At 38.7% G+C, this 27,883-nt stretch overlaps 1 protein-coding gene and 1 long non-coding RNA gene across 6 annotated transcripts; both read left to right on the forward strand.

The window, feature by feature from the left end:
* Positions 1-2,298: 2,298 nt before the first annotated feature.
* On the forward strand, positions 2,299-27,731 carry hnrnpl (heterogeneous nuclear ribonucleoprotein L). Of its 5 annotated transcripts, none has more exons than XM_037762727.1 (15): positions 2,301-2,474; positions 13,785-13,903; positions 14,094-14,331; positions 14,557-14,642; positions 14,761-14,857; positions 15,883-15,955; positions 23,510-23,545; positions 23,778-23,846; positions 23,934-24,187; positions 25,886-26,007; positions 26,107-26,308; positions 26,403-26,460; positions 27,107-27,202; positions 27,285-27,381; positions 27,496-27,731. In XM_037762727.1, the coding sequence occupies exons 1-14, from the start codon at positions 2,316-2,318 to the stop codon at positions 27,341-27,343; spliced, it is 1,668 nt and encodes a 555-aa protein (XP_037618655.1). In that variant the 5' UTR covers positions 2,301-2,315; the 3' UTR covers positions 27,344-27,381; positions 27,496-27,731. The 5 variants fall into 5 exon arrangements, with proteins under 5 accessions (XP_037618656.1, XP_037618655.1, XP_037618654.1 ...); XM_037762726.1 differs by having other exon boundaries at positions 27,562-27,731; XM_037762724.1 differs by having other exon boundaries at positions 27,285-27,383; positions 27,476-27,547.
* Positions 18,994-20,217, forward strand: LOC119484168. The gene is made up of 2 exons (XR_005205914.1): positions 18,994-19,644; positions 19,743-20,217. It is a non-coding gene; the product is annotated as an uncharacterized LOC119484168 (long non-coding RNA).
* Positions 27,732-27,883: the final 152 nt, after the last annotated feature.

A 27,883-nucleotide genomic window follows, 5' to 3' on the forward strand; every position in this document is an offset into this window, starting at 1 on the left:
ACTACATTACAGTATACTATATATACTATATATACTATACTATAGTGTAATAATGCACAGGTCAAACTACATTACAGTATACTATATATACTATATATACTATACTATAGTGTAATAATGCACAGGTCAAACTACATTACAGTATACTATATATACTATACTATAGTGTAATAATGCACAGGTCAAACTACATTACAGTATACTATATATACTATACTATAGTGTAATAATGCACAGGTCAAACTACATTACAGTATACTATATATACTATATATACTATACAATAGTGTAATAATGCACAGGTCAAACTACATTACAGTATACTATATATACTATATATACTATACTATAGTGTAATAATGCACAGATCAAACTACATTACAGTATACTATATATACTATATACACTATACTATAGTGTAATAATGCACAGGTCAAACTACATTACAGTATACTATATATACTATATATACTATACTATAGTGTAATAATGCACAGGTCAAACTACATTACAGTATACTACATATACTATATATACTATACTATAGTGTAATAATGCACAGAGCAAACTACATTACAGTATACTATATATACTATATATACTATACTATAGTGTAATAATGCACAGGTCAAACTACATTACAGTATAGTACATATACAGTATATATACAGTATACTAGAGTATACTATACTATAGTGTAATAATGCACAGGTCAAACTACATTACAGTATACTATATATACTATATACACTATACTATAGTGTAATAATGCACAGGTCAAACTACATTACAGTATAGTACATATACAGTATATATACAGTATACTAGAGTATACTATACTATAGTGTAATAATGCACAGATCAAACTACATTACAGTATACTATATATACAGTATATATACAGTATACTATATATACTATACTATAGTGTAATAATGCACAGATCAAACTACATTACAGTATAGTACATATACAGTATATATACAGTATACTAGAGTATACTGTATATATACTATATATACTATACAATGGTGTAATAATGCACAGATCAAACTACATTACAGTATAGTACATATACAGTATATATACAGTATACTAGAGTATACTGTATATATACTATATATACTATACAATGGTGTAATAATGCACAGATCAAACTACATTACAGTACAGTACATATACAGTATATATACAGTATACTAGAGTATACTATATATACTATACAATGGTGTAATAATGCACAGGTCAAACTACATTACAGTATACTATATATACTATATATACTATACTATAGTGTAATAATGCACAGGTCAAGCTACATTACAGTATAGTACATATACAGTATATATACAGTATACTAGAGTATACTATATATACTATACAATAGTGTAATAATGCACAGGTCAAACTACATTACAGTATACTGTATACAGTATATATACAGTATACTAGAGTATACTAGAGTATACTATACTATAGTGTAATAATGCACAGATCAAACTACATTACAGTATAGTACATATACAGTATATATATATGCAGTATACTATATATACTATACAATGGTGTAATAATGCACAGGTCAAACTACATTACAGTATACTATATATACAGTATATATATAGTATACTATATATACTATACAATGGTGTAATAATGCACAGGTCAAACTACATTACAGTATACTATATATACAGTATATATATAGTATACTATATATACACTATACAATGGTGTAATAATGCACAGGTCAAACTACATTACAGTATACTATATATACAGTATATATATAGTATACTATATATACACTATACAATGGTGTAATAATGCACAGATCAAACTACATTACAGTATACTATATATACAGTATATATATAGTATACCAGAGTATACTATATATATACAGTATATATACTACACTACAGTATAGTTCATATACAGTATATGCAGTATATGTAGAGCGAGCACAAGCGCCAGCAACAGCTCTGACTTTAGTAGACTTAACGGCCACAGGTGAAGCTGTTAACAACACATTCTGATTCTTACTAACAGGCCCTTTAAAGAACCAATCTGCTGGAAAGCTTCAGAGCTTCATGAAGCTTCATGAAGCTCTGAAGCTTCATGAAGCTTCAGAGCTTCATGAAGCTCTGAAGCTCGACATCACCTGCTGAAAGAAAGAGCTGACAGCAGCAGAGACGCAGCCGTGACGCGCTGCTGACGTCGTGACGCGCTGCTGACGTCGTGACGCGCTGCTGACGCAGTGACGCGTTGCTGACGCTGTGACGCAGTGACGCAGCGTGTGTGTCCCGTGTCTCATGTCTCAGTGGACAGGAGGACAGGAGGACAACATGGCTGCTGCTGCTGCTGCTGCTCCGGGCCGCTACTACGGAGGAGACGAGAGGAGAGCCACCAAGAGACAGAAGACTGAGGACGGAGGAGGAGGAGGAGGAGGAGGAGGAGGAGGGATGAACACGGTGAGTCCATCTATACTGATCTATATCTATATCTATATCTATATCTATATCTATATCATCTAATGCTGCACATCAACACATCTATACATCAACTACAATACATCTAGAGGAGGAGGAGGAGGGATGAACACGGTGAGTCCATCTATACTGATCTATATCTATATCTATATCTATATCTATATCATCTAATGCTGCACATCAACACATCTATACATGAACACATCTACACATCTAGAGGAGGAGGAGGAGGAGGAGGAGGGATGACCATGGTGAGTCTATCTATACTGATCTATACTGATCTATATCATCTAATGCTGCTAGAATACATCTATACATCAATCTAGAGGAGGGATGAACACGGTGAGTCTATAATATACTGATCTATATCTATATCTATTATCATCTAATGCTGCACATCAATACATCTATACAACTACAATACATCTATACATCTATACATCTATACATCAACTACAACACATCTATACATCTATACATCTATACATCAATACATCAACTACAATACATCTATACATCTATACATCTATACATCAACTACAATACATCTATACATCTATACATCAATACATCTATAAATCAACTACAATACATCTATACATCTATACATCAATACATCTATACATCAACTACAATACATCTATACATCAATACATCTATACATCAATACATCAATACATCAACTACAATACATCTATACATCTATACATCTATACATCTATACATCAACTACAATACATCTATACATCTATACATCTATACATCTATACATCTATACATCAACTACAATACATCTATACATCAACTACAACACATCTATACATCTATACATCTATACATCAATACATCAACTACAATACATCTATACATCTATACATCTATACATCTATACATCAACTACAATACATCTATACATCTATACATCTATACATCAACTACAATACATCTATACATCAACTACAATACATCTATACATCAACTACAATACATCTATACATCAACTACAATACATCTATACATCAACTACAATACATCTATACATCTATACATCTATACATCAACTACAATACATCTATACATCAACTACAATACATCTATACATCAACTACAACACATCTATACATCTATACATCTATACATCAATACATCAACTACAACACATCTATACATCTATACATCTATACATCAATACATCAATACATCAACTACAATACATCTATACATCTATACATCTATACATCAACTACAACACATCTATACATCTATACATCTATACATCAACTACAATACATCTATACATCAACTACAACACATCTATACATCTATACATCTATACATCAACTACAACACATCTATACATCTATACATCTATACATCAACTACAATACATCAATACATCAACTACAATACATCTATACATCTATACATCTATACATCTATACATCTATACATCAACTACAATACATCTATACATCAACTACAACACATCTATACATCTATACATCTATACATCTATACATCTATACATCAACTACAATACATCAATACATCAACTACAATACATCTATACATCTATACATCTATCTGTAGCTGGTAGGAGGAGGAGGGATGACCACGGTGAGTCCACAATATACTGATCTATACTGATCTATATCATCTAATGCTGCACATCAATACATCTAGAGGAGGAGGAGGGATGAGCATAGTGAGTCTATCTATACTGATCTATACTGATCTATATCATCTAATGCTGCTAGAATACATCTATACATCTATACATCTATACATCTATACATCTATCTGTAGCTGGTAGGAGGAGGAGGGATGACCACGGTGAGTCTATAATATACTGATCTATACTGATCTATATCATCTAATGCTGCTACAATACATCAATCTAGAGGAGGAGGAGGGATGAGCATGGTGAGTCTATAAACATCACTATATATATATATGTATATATATCTGTATCATCTAATGCTGCTAGAATACATCTATACATCTAGAGGAGGAGGAGGAGGGATGACCACGGTGAGTCCACAATCTATACTGATCTATATATATATCTATTATCATCTAATGCTGCACATCAACACATCTATACATCAATCTGTAGCTGGTAGGAGGAGGAGGAGGAGGGATGAGCAGGGTGAGTCTATAAACATCTCTATATATACTGATCTATACTGATCTATATCATCTAATGCTGCTAGAATACATCTATACATCTAGAGGAGGAGGAGGGATGACCACGGTGAGTCCACAATCTATACTGATCTATATATACTGGAAAAACAAAGTTTGGAAACTTGTGTTTGATGGATTATTTCTCTGTTGGTCCAATGCTAATGGTCATTGTATTCTACATGGTTGAAAGCCTGTTTATTTACCTTCATAATGATGTCACACTTGTAAGGATCATGTATTTGTGGGATGAGCAGCACAGCTGATGATGTGGGGAGCGCCCAAGAAAAATTTGCCAAAATGCTCCGTCAATGGTAAACAGTGTATTCTCCTGTTGGTGTTGACTCTTGTTGTGAGTTGTTTGGTGGATGATTGAACTCTCTATCAGTAACAACGAACAAACAAGACATATTGATTGATTGAATCCACCGTCAGGAGCCTCAGTAGCGGTGGAAGATCCATACGCAGCCACAACAGCCTGGCACCTCCTCCTCATGCTGGTCACCAACCTGGTCACACGTTGCTGTGGGATGGCGTTCCATTCCTCAACCAGGATTGGTTGCAGGTCAGCCAGCGTGGTTGTGTTGGTCACTCTAACACGTACAGCACGCCCAAGCTGATCCCACAAGTGTTGAATTGGGTTGAGGTGTGGACTCTTGGCAGGCCGTTCCATTCTCTCTCCTCCCACATTGTGGAGGTAGTCTGTGATAACCCTGGCTCTGTGTGGGGGGGGCGTTGTTTCTTGGAGGATGAAGTTAGGTGCCAGATTGTGGAGATATGGGATCGCCACTGGCTGCAGAATCTCATCCTGATATCTCCCTGCATTGAGATGGCCTTCAATGATGACAAGCCTTGTTTTGCCAGTGAGGGAGATGCCCCCCCCCCACACCATGACACTGCCCCCACCAAAAGCTGTTACTCCATCGGTGCAACAATCAGCATAGCGTTCTCCACGTCGTCTCCATACTTTGACCTGCCTTCCAACTTTGGCAGACAGAACCTGGACTCATCACTGAACATGACATTCACCCACATGTTCAGGTTCCATTGTCTGTGTTGGAGACACCAGCGCCAACGGGCCTGACGGTGAAGGGCAGTCATTGCAGGCTTCCTGGTAGCCTTATGAGAATACACTGTTTACCATTGACAGAGCATTTTGGAACATGTTTCTTGGGCGCTCCCCACATCATCAGCTGTGCTGCTCATCCCACAAATGCATGATCCTTACAAGTGTGACATCATTGTGAAGGTAAATAAACAGGCTTTCAACCATGTAGAATACAATGACCATTAGCATTGATACAACAGAGAAATAATCCACCAAACACAAGTTTAACTACTTTGTTTTTACCAGTTTATATATCTATTATCATCTAATGCTGCACATCAATACATCAACACATCTATACATCTATCTGTAGCTGGTAGGAGGAGGAGGATGAGCAGGGTGAGTAGAGGAACAGAATGACCTCCTGATACTGATATATATATACTGAGTTATATCAGGAGAACATAGAACAACACAGCTGCTGCTGCTAGACACCAACACACCAACACAACAACACACCAACACACCAACACAACAACACACCAACACAACAACACATCAACACAACAACACAACAACACAACAACACACCAACACACCTACACAACAACACACCAACACAACAACACATCAACACAACAACACACCAACACACCAACACAACAACACACCAACACACCAACACAACAACACACCAACACACCAACACAACAACACACCAACACAACAACACATCAACACAACAACACAACAACACACCTACACAACAACACAACAACACAACAACACACCAACACACCAACACACCAACACAACAACACACCAACACACCAACACAACAACACATCAACACAACAACACACCAACACACCAACACACCAACACAACAACACACCAACACACCAACACACCAACACAACAACACACCAACACAACAACACAACAACACACCAACACAACAACACATCAACACAACAACACAACAACACATCAACACATCAACACAACAACACATCAACACATCAACACACCAACACAACAACACACCAACACACCAACACAACAACACACCAACACACCAACACAACAACACATCAACACAACAACACATCAACACATCAACACAACAACACACCAACACACCAACACAACAACACATCAACACATCAACACAACAACACATCAACACATCAACACATCAACACACCAACACAACAACACAACAACACAACAACACACCAACACACCAACACAACAACACACCAACACACCAACACACCTACACACCAGTCTAACTAACCCTAACCCCGGTGAGTAGAGGAACACTCTGACCTCCTGATACTGATATATATATATTTATATATCAGGATCAACTGAGCTGCTACAACACAACAACACAACAACACACCAACACACCAACACACCTACACAGCAGTCTAGAGCTGGAGGGAGAGCTCAGCTAGCTGCTAGCTTCTCCTCCTCACATCAGCTAACAGCTAGCTGCTAACGTTAGCAGCCAACGTTAGCTGCTAGCTAGCTGCTAGCTTCTCCTCCTCACATCAGCTAACTGCTAGCTGCTAACGTTAGCAGCTAACGTTAGCTGCTAACGTTAGCTGCTAGCTAGCTGCTAGCTTCTCCTCCTCACATCAGCTAACTGCTAGCTGCTAACGTTAGCAGCTAGCTGCTAACGTTAGCAGCTAGCAGTTAGCAGCTAAGTTGTTGGTGTTTAACAGAGTGGTGTTTAGGTGTCGTTGAGTATCTATATAATATTCTTTATAATATTAATTAAACACACTCCAGGACCGTTTTAATGTTGTTCTGCCTCAACCTGGCTACATAGATACCTTTATTATGTTTATTGAACAATTCAAATTTACCAACAACAATTACAGTAACAGACAAGGTTCATACAGAACAACAACAACAACAACAACAACAACAACAACAACAACAACAACAACAATCACAGATTATTACATTATATTATTATATTAGAGTAACAGACAAGCTGCATACAGAACAACAACAATCACAGATTATTACATTATATTATTATATTACAGTAACAGACAAGGTTCATACAGAACAACAACAACAACAACAACAACAACAACAACAACAACAATCACAGATTATTACATTATATTATTATATTACAGTAACAGACAAGGTTCATACAGAACAACAACAACAACAACAACAACAACAACAACAACAATCACAGATTATTACATTATATTATTATATTAGAGTAACAGGACAAGCTGCATACAGAACAACAACAACAACAACAACAACAACAATCACAGATTATTACATTATATTATTATATTACAGTAACAGACAAGGTTCATACAGAACAACAACAACAACAACAACAATCACAGATTATTACATTATATTATTATATTAGAGTAACAGGACAAGCTGCATACAGAACAACAACAACAACAACAACAACAACAACAACAACAATCACAGATTATTACATTATATTATTATATTAGAGTAACAGACAAGCTGCATACAGAACAACAACAATCATAGATTATTACATTATATTATTATATTACAGTAACAGACAAGGTTCATACAGAACAACAACAACAACAACAATCACACATTATTATATTACAGTAACAGACAAGGTTCATACAGAACAACAACAACAACAACAACAACAATCACAGATTATTACATTATATTATTATATTAGAGTAACAGGACAAGCTGCATACAGAACAACAACAATCATAGATTATTACATTATATTATTATATTACAGTAACAGACAAGGTTCATACAGAACAACAACAACAACAACAACAACAACAACAACAACAACAATCACAGATTATTACATTATATTATTATATTACAGTAACAGGACAAGCTGCATACAGAACAACAACAACAACAACAACAATCACAGATTATTACATTATATTATTATATTACAGTAACAGACAAGGTTCATACAGAACAACAACAACAACAACAACAACAACAACAACAACAACAACAATCACAGATTATTACATTATATTATTATATTAGAGTAACAGGACAAGCTGCATACAGAACAACAACAACAACAACAACAACAATCATAGATTATTACATTATATTATTATATTACAGTAACAGACAAGGTTCATACAGAACAACAACAACAACAACAACAATCACACATTATTATATTACATTATTATATTACAGTAACAGACAAGGTTCATACAGAACAACAACAACAACAACAATCACACATTATTATATTACAGTAACAGACAAGGTTCATACAGAACAACAACAATCACAGATTATTACATTATATTATTATATTACAGTAACAGACAAGCTGCATACAGAACAACAACAATCATAGATTATTACATTATATTATTATATTACAGTAACAGACAAGGTTCATACAGAACAACAACAACAACAACAACAACAACAACAACAATCACACATTATATTACAATAACAGACAAGGTTCATACAGAACAACAACAATCACAGATTATTACATTATATTATTATATTACAGTAACAGACAAGGTTCATACAGAACAACAATAACAACAACAATCACACATTATTATATTACAGTAACAGGACAAGGTTCATACAGAACAACAATAACAACAACAACAACAACAATCACACATTATTATATTATATTATTATATTACAGTAACAGACAAGGTGCATACAGAACAACAACAATCACAGATTATTACATTATATTATTATATTACAGTAACAGACAAGGTTCATACAGAACAACAACAATCACAGATTATTACATTATATTATTATATTACAGTAACAGACAAGGTTCATACAGAACAACAACAACAACAACAACAATCACACATTATTATATTACAGTAACAGACAAGGTCCATACAGAACAACAACAACAACAACAACAATCACACATTATTATATTACAGTAACAGACAAGGTTCATACAGAACAACAACAACAACAACAACAACAACAATCACAGATTATTATATTACATTATTATATTACAGTAACAAACAAGGTTTCTTACAGAACAACAACAACAACAACAACAACAACAACAATCACACATTATTATATTACAGTAACAGACAAGGTTTCTTACAGAACAACAACAACAACAACAACAACAACAACAATCACACATTATTATATTACAGTAACAGACAAGGTTTCTTACAGAACAACAACAACAACAACAACAACAACAACAATCACACATTATTATATTACAGTAACAGACAAGGTCCATACAGAACAACAACAACAACAACAACAATCACACATTATTATATTACAGTAACAGACAAGGTTTCTTACAGAACAACAACAACAACAACAACAACAACAACAACAACAACAATCACACATTATTATATTACAGTAACAGACAAGGTCCATACAGAACAACAACAACAACAACAACAACAACAACAACAACAACAATCACACATTATTATATTACAGTAACAGACAAGGTCCATACAGAACAACAACAACAACAACAACAACAACAATCACACATTATTATATTACAGTAACAGACAAGGTCCATACAGAACAACAACAACAACAATCACACATTATTATATTACAGTAACAGACAAGGCTCACACAGAACAACAACAACAACAACAATCACACATTATTATATTACATTATTATATTATATTATTATATTACAGTAACAGACAAGGCTCACACAGAACAACAACAGATACAATATGAAACACTATACATGAATATAATAATAATAGATTAAATTAAGGGCTATAGGGCTGTATACCTGTAATTCATATTAATAATAATAATAATAGATTAAATTAAGGGCTATAGGGCTGTATACCTGTAATTCATATTAATAATAATAATAATAATAATAATAATAATAATAATAGATTAAATTAAGAGCTATAGGGCTGTATACCTGTAATTCATATTAATAATAATAATAATAATAATAGATTAAATTAAGGGCTATAGGGCTGTATACCTGTAATTCATATTAATAATAATAATAATAATAATAATAATAATAGATTAAATTAAGAGCTATAGGGCTGTATACCTGTAATTCATATTAATAATAATAATAATAATAATAGATTAAATTAAGGGCTATAGGGCTGTATACCTGTAATTCATATTAATAATAATAATAATAATAATAATAATAATAATAATAATAGATTAAATTAAGAGCTATAGGGCTGTATACCTGTAATTCATATTAATAATAATAATAATAATAATAATAGATTAAATTAAGAGCTATAGGGCTGTATACCTGTAATTCATATTAATAATAATAATAATAGATTAAATTAAGAGCTATAGGGCTGTATCTGTAATTCATAATAATAATAATAATAGATTAAATTAAGGGCTATAGGGCTGTATACCTGTAATTCATAATAATAATAATAATAGATTAAATTAAGGGCTATAGAGCTGTATACCTGTAATTCATAATAATAATAATAATAGATTAAATTAAGGGCTATAGGGCTGTATACCTGTAATTCATATTAATAATAATAATAATAATAATAATAGATTAAATTAAGGGCTATAGAGCTGTATACCTGTAATTCATATTAATAATAATAATAATAATAATAATAGATTAAATTAAGGGCTATAGGGCTGTATACCTGTAATTCATAATAATAATAATAATAGATTAAATTAAGGGCTATAGAGCTGTATACCTGTAATTCATATTAATAATAATAATAATAATAATAATAATAGATTAAATTAAGGGCTATAGGGCTGTATACCTGTAATTCATATTAATAATAATAATAATAATAATAGATTAAATTAAGGGCTATAGGGCTGTATACCTGTAATTCATAATAATAATAATAATAGATTAAATTAAGGGCTATAGAGCTGTATACCTGTAATTCATAATAATAATAATAATAGATTAAATTAAGGGCTATAGAGCTGTATACCTGTAATTCATATTAATAATAATAATAATAATAATAATAGATTAAATTAAGGGCTATAGGGCTGTATACCTGTAATTCATAATAATAATAATAATAATAATAATAATAGATTAAATTAAGAGCTACAGGGCTGTATACCTGTAATTCATATTAATAATAATAATAATAATAATAGATTAAATTAAGAGCTATAGGGCTGTATACCTGTATTTCATATTCTTCTATTATGATAAGAAGTTTCAATGCATTTTTGTTTTTCATGACTTTAAGGGCTTTTATGTCAGAAAGAAACTCAGAATGAAACACATTAAACTTCTAGGTTTCATTTTCATATACTTGGATTTGAAATAAAGTTTTTCAAGAATGAGAATGTTATTCAGCAGAAAGTCCTCTTTGTTATTGTCCATGACGAGACCATAGAACCATAAACAATGTCCTTTTGAGAGAAGTTAATGTCCTTTTGAGACATGTTCTCCACATGAGAAACTTTTAGAAGAGGTCAGTCATGTATATGAAGCTATAAAGCCATAAAGCTCCAGAATACAATGACAACATAAATGATCAGTAGTTAACGTTAGCTGCTCGGGTTTCCAAAACCTCTGGCTGGTCTGAAGCTAAATGTGAACAAGAGTGAGTTCATGCCAATTCATCAAAGTCCTTTAATTAACAATATTCCTACAAACTGTACTGTTAAATACTTGGGCATTCCTATTTCTAAAGATTGAGCTGAAAAGGAGAATAAGAATGTGTGTAAAGTAATAGATGATGAACAAAACAGACTTAACTTGTGGTTATTAAGAGACATTAGTTTACTGGGTAAAGATGGAAAGCATCTCCAGATGAATCTTTCCAGCATACTCAATGGCTGATCCAAACAGAGCTATTAAAAACATCAACAAATGAAAGTTGATTATATTTGGAAAAGGAACATTGACTATGTGAAGAGAGCAGAGATGACCAGAGAGTTTCAGGACGGAGGTCTACAAGCCATCCACTTTGAGTTTTTAAATGGACCGTTGAACTTGAATTGGTTTAAATCTTTCCTGAGTAACATCTGTTGGTATCATATCCCCAGAGAAATACTCAAGGCATCTGGAGGTATAGCATTTTTACTTAAATGTGATTTCACTATTCAAAGACTCCCAATGAAACTAATATAACCTGTTATATTGGAAGCTCTTATACAATCACAACAATACACCAAAATGGAATAATAGATATGTTGTGGTTAGAAACAAATCTTTGTTTAACAAGGACTGGATGGAGAAAGGAATTTGGTCGGTAGCTCACTTAGTTGATAGTAGTGGCTATATCATGTCAGATGAGAATTTCTGTCTTACATTTAATTTAATTGGCAATCGTGACATATTTAAATCCATAACTAAAACCATCCCCAACTCTATTATCTGCTTGATTAGAGGAATGTTAATAAATCCTCCTCCTATCACACCTCGTCTCCCTCAACCTCTAGTGGGACTTCAGTGACTTTAATGACTTTAATGAAATCAAAATCCCTAACAAAACAATTCTGGAGCTTTATGGCTATAGATATACATGACTGACTTCTTCTAAAAGTTTCTCATGTGGAGAACTTCTCTCAAGAGGACATTAGGTGAATTGTTCTTGTTTAGGCCATCGTTATACGCTCATTATTAACAGTTATTTGATAAGACTGCTGTTTAACTGCTGCTCTGTACCGGCCTGCTGCTCCAGAACCCCCAACCAGTATTATTATATATTACTATATTATTATTATTATCATATATTATTATATTATTGTTATTATTATTATATATTATTATATATTATTATATTATTATTATATGAGCCTACTGTACATCCCCACCTGTATTATTATATATTATTATATATTATTATATTATTATATTATTATTATTATTATATATTACTATATTATTATTATTATTATTATATATTATTATATTATTATTATTATTATTATATGAGCCTACTGTACATCCCCACCTGTATTATTATATATTATTATATATTATTATTATATGAGCCTACAACAAGCATCCTGGTGTGTTTGGTTTCCAGGAGAACTACGATGACCCTCATAAACCGCTCCCCTCCTCGGTGGTTCACATCAGGGGCTTGGTGGACGGCATCATGGAGGCGGACCTGGTGGAGGCCCTGCAGGAGTTTGGAGCCATCAGGTAATAACGGAGCACCTGTATGTGTAATAACGGAGAGCACCTGTATGTGTAATAACGGAGCACCTGTATGTGTAATAACGGAGAGCACCTGTATGTGTAATAACGGAGCACCTTTTATTAATGAGACATGGTTTAGTAATCCAGCCCACGATGGTTCCTATAACTTTCCTCTTGAAATATTAATTTACAGTTACGTGGTTATGATGCCCAAGAAGCGCCAGGCCCTGGTGGAGTACGAGGACATGAACGGCTCCTGTAACGCCGTCACGTACGCAGCAGAGAACCAGGTTTACATCGCAGGCCACCCCGCCTTCATCAATTACTCAACTAGCCAAAAGATCTCCCGGCCAGGAGACTCCGATGACACCCGGAGCGTCAACAATGTGCTGCTGCTCACGGTCATCAACCCCATCTATCCCATCACCACGGTAACGTGATACATTACTGCATGGTATCATTCATTAGATCAGCGTTCATTAAACCCTCGATGTCAGATATGAGCCTGGCTTCAGGAGAAATAAAGTGCGTGCGTGCGTGCGTGCGTGCGTGCGTGCGTGCGTGCGTGCGTGCGTGCGTGCGTGCGTGCGTGCGTGCGTGCGTGCGTGCTGACTATACCAAGAGCACTGTATGATCTTCTCTGTGTGCCTCTGCAGGACGTCCTCTACACCATCTGTAACAACTGTGGTCCTGTCCAGAGGATCGTCATCTTCAGAAAGAACGGTGTTCAGGCCATGGTGGAATATCCTTTTCAATAACTGTCTGTTTTATTGGACACGCGTGTTCTGTTACATGTGGACATGTTATAACGGTCCTGTAGAACCCTCAGACATCATTTCACCTTAACTCACTGCTGCCACATTTGACTCAGTCCAGAGCGCTCAGAGAGCCAAAGCCTCTCTGAACGGGGCCGACATCTACTCTGGCTGCTGCACACTAAAGATCGAGTATGCCAAGGTAAGAGTACAGTATGGCAGTGGCCCTGTTCACACCTGGTATTAACATGCGTCCTCAGTGATCCTGTTCACACCTGGTATTAACATGTGTCCTCAGTGATCCTGTTCACACCTGGTATTATCATGTGTCCTCAGTGATCCTGTTCACACCTGGTATTAACATGTGTCCTCAGTGGTCCTGTTCACACCTGGTATTAACATGTGTCCTCAGTGGTCCTGTTCACACCTGGTATTAACATCTGTCCTCAGTGGTCCTGTTCACACCTGGTATTAACATGTGTCCTCAGTGATCCCATCACTTTAACTACGTCTGTTCACAGCTGGCGTTAGAATGCGTCTCCAGTGACTGCTTGTGATCTGATCTCACTTCCCGCTCTGTATGCTAATAAACACGTAGTAAACACACGGCTGATCCAGCAGCTGTTACGTTATATTACATGTGAGTCAGTAGTGATATTATGTTCATGAAGAGAGCGGCGGGTGTTCAGCTCTGTGTAAAGCACCGGGAACAAAAACACCAACACATCTCAGACAGTATGATAATAATTCACTTCCTGTTCCTAGTCTGAGCGTCTGTAGACATGTAGCCTATAATATAGTATATCACCCATACCAGTATCGGGTATCGGGTCCGATACTGTGCTCATGTACTCGTACTCACAAAAGGGCTCCGATACCACTTTACTATGGTGCGCCCGACCCCGCTGGGCCGGGATCCCACCTCAGCCGGCGCACACCGGCCCTCACTTTCATTGCTCCACGGGGTTTTGCTCCCTCTGACTCACACGTGCGTTAGACTCCTTGGTCCATGTTTCAAGACGGGTCGGGTGGGTTGCCGACATCGCCACAGACCCCTGGCGCCTTTTACGTGGGCCTCACTGAGGATGCATGTTAGTACCAGGTGTGTTAGTACCAGGTGTGAACAGGACCTGAGGAAGCATGTTAGTACCAGGTGTGAACAGGTTGAATGAACATCAGGTGTGAACAGACTCTAGATGTGATGATGTAATGTAATCCTGTTCACAGCCAGCGCGCCTTAACGTCTTCAAGAACGACCAGGACACGTGGGACTATACCAACCCCAACCTCAGTGGCCAAGGTAACACGCAGCCCCCCCAGCCCTTCCTCCCCCCTTTACTTCCTCCTCTCTTCCTCTCATTCCACTGTATGGGATGGTCAGGGTGCTCTGCCTCCGGGGGTATTGTCTGTGATCACACAGGAATGGTTCCTTCCACCATCGGTGTTCAGAGGCAGTATTCCTGTGATGCCTTCACAGTCTTCATGCATTTCCTCGCCACACAGCCGGCTGTAGTGAGGGCATGAGGAGCAACCTCGAGGGCAGCAACCTCAGTTACAGGCTCGTGCATGATCGCAGCCCTACGCACCCATCACAGTATCCAGTATGTAGGCACAGCATTCCTCACATACTGCAGGTTCACATTCCCTGTAGAGCATGTCACAGCTACACAACCTCACAGCTCTGCCCAGTCTACACCACAGAGACCAGCACACCTGTCACAGTGTCCAGTCTACACCACAGAGAGCATCACACCTGTCATAGTGTCCAGTCTACACCACAGAGAGCATCACACCTGTCATAGTGTCCAGTCTACACCACAGAGAGCATCACACCTGTCATAGTGTCCAGTCTACACCACAGAGAGCATCACACCTGTCACAGTGTCCAGTCTACACCACAGAGACCAGCACACCTGTCATAGTGTCCAGTCTACACCACAGAGAGCATCACACCTGTCAGCATTCCTTCACACATACTGGAGATTTTATATAGATCTAGTTTATATATAGTTTATATCAGCTGAGTTGACTGGTGAGACCACTTGGTACACCTCTGGTTAAAGGTCCCATGAAACCCCTCCTGAGATCTGAACTCTAGTATTTCTGCATGAGGGTGACTTGATGTCGGGGGGGTCTGGGTTTGAGGGCAGCTGGAGCATAAAGAGAACCAACACCATGCTGTTGAGTATTAAACACCCGACCGGGTTAGTCTGTCTGCTGTTAGCGTTCTGATCAGCAGCTGCTGCTGTTGGACGGCTCATCTCAGTCTGGGATCACATTCTAATGGATGGATGCTTTTACATCCCAAATACAGGGGGGGGTACTATAATGATGGGTTAACAACAGATCTGAGACACAAGAATATTCTACATTTCATGGGACCCTTTAATGTAAACCGTACCGTTCATTAGAAACACACCTGATAGTGTTATCCACATTGTTAAACCTTTAAGACTCGCTGATGAGCAACATGACATTTGTTTTTAGAGGTAGGGATTACATCATGTGTTATTGGAGATGTGTTTTGTTGAGGTAATGCTAAAACAATATGTTCATAAGACGTTAAGAATGCAGCTCATTGCATGTCTGAAACCTGAAACCTCATGAAAGAACCTTTAATCAGCCACATGGTGAGGACAGAGATTCTCCTCTGCTCCTCCAACGACTACCGGTTAAAGTACCAGACACTGCTAAAGGTAGACTGTTACTGTAGGGGATCACGTTCAGGGTGTGGGATGGAGAAGAGATTACATTACACTCTGTGGGATTATAAACCTGATTACAGATAAATACTTTAAGTGTCTCTGTACTGAGGACATTTTTACTTTTATTTTTTTTATTTTTTTGCCAAACACTGTAAAATGCTGTAGTTGTTTTTGTTGTACACGAGCAGGACCACAACATGTACATTTCATACAGGTGTTTCTTGATATTGTCTAGTCTGTGCTGCCGTAGGAACCAGAGGTACTCCTTGTGTCCTCACTGTGCAAACTCACACAGGCTTACCTCGACCTCTATCAGACACCACGGCTTCCACAGCTACCCTAGAACCATGTACATCTCTCTGTGGCATACAGCGGACACAGTGGGGCAACAGATACCGGAACACAACCTCAACTCAGTACGTCCATCATCACCCCTATCTCCACCTCCTGACATGGGACTCCATTTAACTTTTGGCGGTGGACAGTAGCCACCGTCTCAGTGTGAGGGACAGAAACACTCCCCGAGGCCACGCGAACAGACACCTCGCATATAGCATCTACCAGCAGCTCTTTACCACTACAGCACATCTCATCTGCAGAGCCCCGAGGAGACACAACACATTGATGATGAGGGCGGGAGTCAGGTGTGTGTGGTCGTTCAGGCCACGCCTCCTAGCCCCTGGGACGTTGCCTGCCATAACACTACCACAACCACTACCACAACCACAGGGAGCATCAGAGGAGTTTTCAGACACACTCAGCCCGACCAGGGAACAGATGATACCACACACCGGGGCAGTAAATGATGCTCATACCGCTCCGTCTCTACGCTCCTGAGCCCGACACAACACGACAACACAAGCAGCTGAATATCCACGGCAACACACAGCTGAACCGCCATGACAGCACACGGTCACGCAGACATCCCAGATGACTTATTGTCAAGCACTAGATGCCTTTTCACTTTGCAAGTGGCCGACAGCTATTAAACCAAATAAGCACCACGTGATCGTCCATTTTTACATGAGAAGAGAGATCCACGGGGGGGCCTATGAAGACACAAGCATCAAACACCTATCAAGCATACAAGCACAGATTCAGACCCTTTCCTACAGCTCTCTGGTGTTCTGTTCTCTCCCTGTACTTCCTCCCCATCTCCCTCCTCCTCCTCCTCCTCCTCCTCCTCTCTGTGCTCTTCTTGTGTTGTTTCTGCGTTGTTTCATTTTCCCTTTTTGTGCACTGGCCCATAGTGATGCCTTTAACGCCTCCCGTGTGATGCAGGTTTGGCTCAGTGTGTCTGCGGACAGACAGACAGACAGACAGACAGACGCTTCTCTAACGGTGCACATGTCCTGCTCTGTGGTCAGAGCACGCTAAGCTGGAAATGAGCCTCTAATAGCAACGTTCAAAACAAACCGGCAGCAAGTGAAACCCAAGAGTGGATGTGACGATGTACTGTTCTCTCTGGTGGTGGGGATGCAAGGAAGCAAGGAAGGAAGGAAGGAAGGAAGGAAGGAGTGAAGAGGGAGAATGAGTTGAGGCTGGAGTGAAGAGGTTGGCGGGTATCATCCCTGCTGAAGACTGCCCCCTACCTGCCCACTGTGTCCCGTGCTCCGTGTGTGGTGCTGTAAGTACTCGACAGAATGAATTCATCTGATCTTCATGGTTAAACCTTTGAAAGTGATTGTGAAACTAAAACATGTTAATATTACAATATGATGTAGACATGTTTCACTCATTTAATGGACACGCTGGCTCCTAATGCTCTCGCTAACTTTCTATTATTTCTATTATGGTTTTTTTATTATTCTTATTATATCCATGTATGGCTCGTTATACTACCTCTACCTATATTATATTACCTCTACCTATATTATACTACCTCTACCTATATTATACTACCTCTACCTATATTATACTACCTCTACCTATATTATACTACCTCTACCTACTAGGATGTCAGGCTAGCGAGCTCTTTAGTATCCAGGTAGAGCTCAGTGTTGGATTAGGGTGTTACTGTCTGTAGCACTAGCAGCTAAATGGTCTCTTATAGAGGGAGAGGTTTATTTTACAGACGGGGATTCTGGTTTTAGTGCTGGATGTTTTTATTATTTATTTATGTGGGGACACATTATGAAGACATAACCACATAACAAACAGATAGTTATTTACAGATTGTATGAGTGTAATGCAGAGTTCTATTCAGAAGTGATCTCCCGTTGTGTTGCTTATTGGGGTGTGGCTCTAGAGGCACATTCAATCAGCAATAAGCCATCCAGAGCAGGTTATAAGCAGCCTCTGATTGAGTTCAGTTAACTCCACATCCAGAGCAGGTTATAAGCAGCCTCTGATTGAGTTCAGTTAACTCCACATCCAGAGCAGGTTATAAGCAGCCTCTGATTGAGTTCAGTTAACTCCACATCCAGAGCAGGTTATAAGCAGCCTCTGATTGAGTTCAGTTAACTCCACATCCAGAGCAGGTTATAAGCAGCCTCTGATTGAGTTCAGTTAACTCCACATCCAGAGCAGGTTATAAGCAGCCTCTGATTGAGTTCAGTTAACTCCACATCCAGAGCAGGTTATTAGCAGCCTCTGATTGAGTTCAGTTAACTCCACATCCAGAGCAGGTTATAAGCAGCCTCTGATTGAGTTCAGTTAACTCCACATCCAGAGCAGGTTATAAGCAGCCTCTGATTGAGTTCAGTTAACTCCACATCCAGAGCAGGTTATAAGCAGCCTCTGATTGAGTTCAGTTAACTCCACATCCAGAGCAGGTTATTAGCAGCCTCTGATTGAGTTCAGTTAACTCCACATCCAGAGCAGGTTATAAGCAGCCTCTGATTGAGTTCAGTTAACTCCACATCCAGAGCAGGTTATAAGCAGCCTCTGATTGAGTTCAGTTAACTCCACATCCAGAGCAGGTTATTAGCAGCCTCTGATTGAGTTCAGTTAACTCTACATCCAGAGTGTTGAAGACAGTGTTGGTATCCCCGTGTGCACCTGCAGTGTCATATCATAATATTATATATATAGATATAGTGTATCTACTTTATGTAACAGATGTGAAATAGATTTAATGTCATAAGCTGAGTGTAACCGGAATAGCGATCCGGTTTCACCCAACAGATCTGGAATATGTTTGGTTGATGTTTGCCGACCGGCCGCTGTAGACTAAAGGCCTTCACAGCGGGGAGGGCGGGAAACTCTTCCTACCGGCAGCGATGCGATGCGATGCGATGCGGAGTAGCACCAGTTGCAACACTTTTCAATCCGATGTTTGAATCGGTTAAAACCCGGGATGCTGTGGACCCAGAGCGGCGTCTCTGAGTGAGTCTGCCTCTGGGAAACAGTTACACAGGGCTTTTATTGTGAAAGGTAAGAACGGAAGGAGTGGATCCGGTCTGCGCCGCCTTTGTCCAGGTTGAAAGCCGTAACGCCACATTTCCACCAGATCTGGCACGGACGCTCGGGGACGCTCGGGGACGCTCGGGGACGCTCGGGGACGCACTGCTCCACTCAAGTGGTGACGTACTCTCTCTCGATGCACCTGATTGGTTCCTGGTTCTCTGCTCCCGGGTTCAAACAGGAAACAACATGGCGGCGTGCTCACCGAAACCTCGTTCGTTTTTTTCCCCGCAGAATATTCACGTTCTGCGTGAAAGTACTCGTGACAAAAACAACCGTTAGACAAACTGTACTGATGTGTGACGTAAGCGCCCCCAGTGTGTGAAGGACTTTAACCAGCTAGAGTGCATCAGGACCGTCACGAGGATCTCTCCTCGACTCTGCGTTACTTAATAATGTGGTTATTTAGATTATAGCAGGGAGGCATCCTCCAACAGCAGAGTGAGCTGGGATGGTTGGATGATTCATCATTTAAAGATAGAGTTGGTGATCATTTAAAGCTAGAGTTGGTGATCATTTAAAGATAGAGTTGGTGATCATTTAAAGCTAGAGTTGGTGATCATTTAAAGATAGAGTTGGTGATCATTTAAAGATAGAGTTGGTGATCATTTAAAGCTAGAGTTGGTGATCATTTAAAGCTAGAGTTGGTGATCATTTAAAGATAGAGTTGGTGATCATTTAAAGATAGAGTTGGTGATCATTTAAAGATAGAGTTGGTGATCATTTAAAGCTAGAGTTGGTGATCATTTAAAGCTAGAGTTGGTGATCATTTAAAGATAGAGTTGGTGATCATTTAAAGCTAGAGTTGGTGATCATTTAAAGATAGAGTTGGTGATCATTTAAAGCTAGAGTTGGTGATCATTTAAAGCTAGAGTTGGTGATCATTTAAAGATAGAGTTGGTGATCATTTAAAGATAGAGTTGGTGATCATTTAAAGATAGAGTTGGTGATCATTTAAAGCTAGAGTTGGTGATCATTTAAAGCTAGAGTTGGTGATCATTTAAAGCTAGAGTTGGTGATCATTTAAAGCTAGAGTTGGTGATCATTTAAAGTTAGAGTTGGTGATCATTTAAAGCTAGAGTTGGTGATCATTTAAAGATAGAGTTGGTGATCATTTAAAGCTAGAGTTGGTGATCATTTAAAGTTAGAGTTGGTGATCATTTAAAGATAGAGTTGGTGATCATTTAAAGCTAGAGTTGATGATCATTTAAAGATAGAGTTGGTGATCATTTAAAGATAGAGTTGATCATCATTTAAAGTTAGAGTTGGTGATCATTTAAAGCTAGAGTTGGTGATCATTTAAAGATAGAGTTGGTGATCATTTAAAGTTAGAGTTGGTGATCATTTAAAGATAGAGTTGGTGATCATTTAAAGCTAGAGTTGGTGATCATTTAAAGATAGAGTTGGTGATCATTTAAAGCTAGAGTTGGTGATCATTTAAAGCTAGAGTTGGTGATCATTTAAAGATAGAGTTGGTGATCATTTAAAGATAGAGTTGGTGATCATTTAAAGATAGAGTTGGTGATCATTTAAAGCTAGAGTTGGTGATCATTTAAAGATAGAGTTGGTGATCATTTAAAGTTAGAGTTGGTGATCATTTAAAGATAGAGTTGGTGATCATTTAAAGCTAGAGTTGGTGATCATTTAAAGATAGAGTTGGTGATCATTTAAAGATAGAGTTGGTGATCATTTAAAGCTAGAGTTGGTGATCATTTAAAGCTAGAGTTGGTGATCATTTAAAGATAGAGTTGGTGATCATTTAAAGCTAGAGTTGGTGATCATTTAAAGTTAGAGTTGGTGATCATTTAAAGCTAGAGTTGGTGATCATTTAAAGATAGAGTTGGTGATCATTTAAAGCTAGAGTTGGTGATCATTTAAAGTTAGAGTTGGTGATCATTTAAAGATAGAGTTGGTGATCATTTAAAGATAGAGTTGGTGATCATTTAAAGCTAGAGTTGGTGATCATTTAAAGTTAGAGTTGGTGATCATTTAAAGATAGAGTTGGTGATCATTTAAAGATAGAGTTGGTGATCATTTAAAGATAGAGTAGGTGATCATTTAAAGTTGGAGTTGGTGCTAGTGCTGCTAGCTACTTTCCCTGGAGGAGAGACGGGCTGAGTTTATAGGGTGGATGATTTTGAAAGGTAGCGTCTTCTTGATGGTTTATTCAGATTACCAACCCTAGCTTTAAGCTTTAAGCTTTAAGAGCACCACAGTATTCAGTTATCATCAAGGGATGATTTCTGATTGAAAGCTATATCTATACTATATATATATATATATATATATACTGCTGATTATAGTACACAATAATAAATGTTCTGTACCAGAATCAGATATCTATGGATAATAATTCTTTAAATGAGAGGATGAAATGCTGTTTTCATAATGAATTGTTCTGCTAGACGGTTGAGGAGGTTGTTCTTATAAAACAGAGAATCACTTTGTAATGTGTTTTAATGAATGGAGCAACAATAACAGACATTATCTTTTCTCTTGATGACTTTAAGTCTAGTCTACTATTCATCTGTTCCTCTTCACTATGTAAGTCTCCTGATGTTCTGCGTCTGTCGTACCTGCTGTGTAATGCCTGTAGAGTTCTCCTAGTGCTCAATAAAACATGTTTAGCCTGCAGCTGATGCTGATTTGACTCTGATCTTCTACCTGAATGTTTCTATTGTTACCAGATGTCTACGTGTTGATGTGTATTTGGATTTGACGTGTGTATATGTGTACCTGCACAGATGCTGATGGGGAAGGCAATTGGAACAATTCACAAGGTGTGTGTGTGTGTGTGTACTAGGATGGCTGATTTAGGAAGTTAATCATTAAAAGATATTTTATATTTTGCCAAAAACAAATCTCCATTATGTCACGAATGAGATGATCAGAGTAGAGCCCCCCCCCTGTTGCATGTCAGTCACAGCTGTGTCCCTCAGTAGGCTCCGTCCTGTAGGAGGTAACGACCGGTTTAAACCTGTTTGATAGGCAACTTCTACTTTACCGTTTTAGATCCCAACGCCAACCCCAACAAACGCCAGAGGCAGCCGGCCCTGCTGGGAGACCACCCACCTGATTACGGTAAATATACAATAGAGACCTGTAGAAGAGTGGAGCACACCCCGGGACCGTATCTGAACCTCACACCATGTTTCTTCTCTTCTGAAGGCGGCCCTCAGGGAGGTTACCACGGTTACAGTGAGGACAGCTACGGGCCTCCTCCTCCCCACCGCATGGGGCCGGGGATGGGAGGTGGTCGTGGGCGGGGCAGCCAGCGCTACGGCCCCAGTTATGGACCGCCGCCCCCCGAGTACGGTCCTCACGCCGACTCCCCCGTTCTGATGGTTTACGGCCTCGAGCCCGCCAAGGTCAACGCCGACAAGGTCTTCAACATCTTCTGTCTCTACGGCAACGTGGAGAGGGTGAGTGACATGTCTTCAACATCTTCTGTCTCTACGGCAACGTGGAGAGGGTGAGTGACACGATGCTGACCAAACACCCTCGGAGTATTCATTAGTCAGTAGACACCACAACAGGAGACAGTGAATACTTGACAGATCTCCCTTTAAGGTTAATTTAGAGCAGATAAATGTGTGATTGATTAGTGATGAAGTATTGGAATGGATTGGGAGATCTACTTGATGTGATGACTGACGTGATGTCATTGAAGTGATGAGTTAGTTTAACCAGCAGCATGTTTCCTGTAGAGCTGCAACAACAGTTAGATGATTAGTTGATTGACAGAAGAGTAATCCGCAACTTTCTTGATGATCAATAATCATTCAAGTCATTTTTCAAGCAAAATCTTAATAAATAACTGGTCAATTTAATATCTTCAGGTTTTATACGCAGACGTCACCGTGGTCTCCGAGAGCCATGTTGTAACCTTTCATAGACTAATTGATGAACAGAGCAGCTGATTGATTGATTGGTAATATAGACTAGATGATGAATGGATCAGCTGATTGATTAATTGGTAATATAGACTAGATGATGGATGAATGGAGCAGCTGATTGATTGATTGGTAATATAGACTAAATGATGAATGAATAGAGCAGCTGATTGATTGATTGGTAATATAGACTAGATGATGGATGAACAGAGCAGCTGATTGATTGATTGGTAATATAGACTAGATGATGGATGAATGGAGCAGCTGATTGATTGATTGGTAATATAGACTAGATGATGAATGAATAGAGCAGCTGATTGATTAATGATGACTGAACGGAGCAGCTGATTGATTGATTGGTAATATAGACTAGATGATGAATGAACGGAGCAGCTGATTGATTGATTGGTAATATAGACTAGATGATGGATGAACGGAGCAGCTGATTGATTAATTGGTAATATAGACTAGATGATGAATGAACAGAGCAGCTGATTGATTGATTGGTAATATAGACTAGATGATGGATGAACAGAGCAGCTGATTGATTGATTCGTAATATAGACTAGATGATGGATGAACGGAGCAGCTGATTGATTGATTGGTAATATAGACTAAATGATGAATGAATAGAGCAGCTGATTGATTAATGATGACTGAACGGAGCAGCTGATTGATTGATTGGTAATATAGACTAGATGATGAATGAACGGAGCAGCTGATTGATTGATTGGTAATATAGACTAGATGATGACTGAACGGAGCAGCTGATTGATTGATTGGTAATATAGACTAGATAATGGATGAACAGAGCAGCTGATTGATTGATTCGTAATATAGACTAGATGATGGATGAACGGAGCAGCTGATTGATTGATTGGTAATATAGACTAGATGATGGATGAATGGAGCAGCTGATTGATTGATTGGTAATATAGACTAGATGATGGATGAACAGAGCAGCTGATTGATTAATTGGTAATATAGACTAGATGATGGATGAATGGAGCAGCTGATTGATTGATTGGTAATATAGACTAGATGATGGATGAACAGAGCAGCTGATTGATTAATTGGTAATATAGACTAGATGATGGATGAATGGAGCAGCTGATTGATTAATGATGAATGAACAGAGCAGCTGATTGATTGATCACTCGTTAATAATAAGTCATGGTTACCAGCAGCACTAGTTTGATGCTCAGCAGGATGTGTTTCTTCCTCCAGATTAAGTTCATGAAGAGTAAACCGGGCGCGGCCATGGTGGAGATGGGAGACTGTTACTCTGTGGACCGGGCCATCACTCACCTCAACAACAACTTCCTGTTCGGACAGAAACTCAACGTTTGGTAAGAGCAGCCGTCCAGAACTCTAATAATACTAATAATACAGATGCAGAGCTAGATGTACAGATGTGCGACCTCTGGCCCGCTCTTCTTCCTCGGCAGCGTGTCCAAGCAGCAAGCCATCGTGCCGGGACAGTGCTACCAGCTAGAGGACAACACCAGCAGCTTCAAAGACTTCCACGGATCTCGTAACAACCGCTTCACCTCCCCGGAGCAGGCGGCCAAGAACCGAATCCAGCACCCCAGCAACGTCCTCCACTTCTTCAACGCACAGCCCGACATCTCCGTAGAGATCTTCAACCAGGTCAGACAGAAAGAACAGCCCCCCGGTTCCCTCTGTGAAGGGGTTAGGGTTAGGGTTCTCCTCACACCAACACTAAACTGCTCTCTCCTTCCAGGCCTGCGAGGAGCTGGAGATAAAGCTCCCCACCAGTGTGAAACTCTTCACCGGAAAGAGTGAGTAAAGGGGGCTAGAGCCGGGCCGGTAGTATGAACCGGTGTGAACCAGTTCATACTACCGGCTACTACCAGCACTATAAGAGGACAAAAAGCCCCACAAACACAGACCTCCATGTTCTACACCCATCTCTATTGAGTTCAGTGATTAACACACAGCTCAGTCTTAAAGGGCCCACATTGTCAAGAGTGAGATTTTCATGTCTTTTATATCATAAAGCAGGTTTAAGTGCTTTATATAAATACTGTTAAACTATCAAACACTCAGTATATATATATATATATACGGAGAAACACACACAGCCCGGATTCAGAAACTGTAGGTTTGAAACAAGCCGTCAGGATTTATATTCATATTCTAAACGTGTCCCAGTTTATTTCCTGTTGCAGTGGATGTGAATGACATCAGCTGACAGGAAGTAAACATGGACCCAAGCTGTTGCCTAGCAACGCAATTCTGTTGAAATTCACTCAAACGGAGCGTTTCAGACAGACAGGTGAATACAGGTATATTCAGACAGACAGGATGAGGAAAGTAATGAACATTGCAGCATGTAAACATGTTCTAGTAGAAACCAGAATACCAGCATGATGTGGGACCTTTAACTGTTCTGGTGATCTAACCCGTCCTCTTGTGGCTCTAAAGGTGAGCGGAGTTCCTCCGGCCTTCTGGAGTGGGAGTCCATCAATGATGCCATGGAGGCCCTCGCTCTCATTAACCATTTCCAGATGAAAAACCCCAGTGAGTTCCATGAACATGTAGTTTTACACTGTAGAGCCTTCATCTCATCTCTTACCTTCATCTGCTGTCTCTTCTCTTCCAGGTGGGCCTTACCCGTACACACTGAAGCTGTGTTTCTCCACCACGCACCATGCCAACTAGACACCCACAGAACAGCTGCAATGTTGTGTGTCTCTGCGTAGACAATACTGCAGAGAATACTGCAGTACTCTCTACAGAATACTGCAGTACTCTGTAGAGAGTACTGCAGTATTCTTACTGCAGTACTCTGTGCAGAACACTGCAGTACTGTCTACAGAGTACTGCAGTACTCTGTAGACAGTACTGCAGTACTCTGTGCAGAACACTGCAGTACTGTCTAAAGAGTACTGCAGTACTCTGTAGACAGTACTGCAGTACTCTGTGCAGAACACTGCAGTACTCTGTATTCAGTATTGTGTGGTCCCATAAAACCTGCGATCAGTATTGACAGGAAGTAGGACTGCTGCTTTAGAACATGTTACTTAAACTATGATTTTTGTATGAAGTATTTACTTTTATCATGTTTTTCAATGAGTTCTTTTATTTTGTACGTTCACACTAGATATGAATACCCCCCCCACATCCCCACCCGCCCCCCCTCCCCCACTACCCTGAAATAAACCCATGTGGACCTCCTCAGTCTCTGGTTGTTAAATCACA

This window comes from Sebastes umbrosus, unplaced genomic scaffold (assembly GCF_015220745.1).
Source record: "Sebastes umbrosus isolate fSebUmb1 unplaced genomic scaffold, fSebUmb1.pri S34, whole genome shotgun sequence".
NCBI lineage: Eukaryota > Metazoa > Chordata > Actinopteri > Perciformes > Sebastidae > Sebastes > Sebastes umbrosus.

Excerpts from the sequence above, each read along its gene's own strand:
- hnrnpl (XM_037762727.1), top strand. The coding sequence starts at position 2,316 with ATGTCTCAGTGGACAGGAGGACAGGAGGACAACATGGCTGCTGCTGCT. Across the intron at positions 23,546-23,777 it reads CAATTGGAACAATTCACAAG|ATCCCAACGCCAACCCCAAC; the intron begins GTGTGTGTGTGT and ends TTACCGTTTTAG. Across the intron at positions 24,188-25,885 it reads TCTACGGCAACGTGGAGAGG|ATTAAGTTCATGAAGAGTAA; the intron begins GTGAGTGACATG and ends TTCTTCCTCCAG.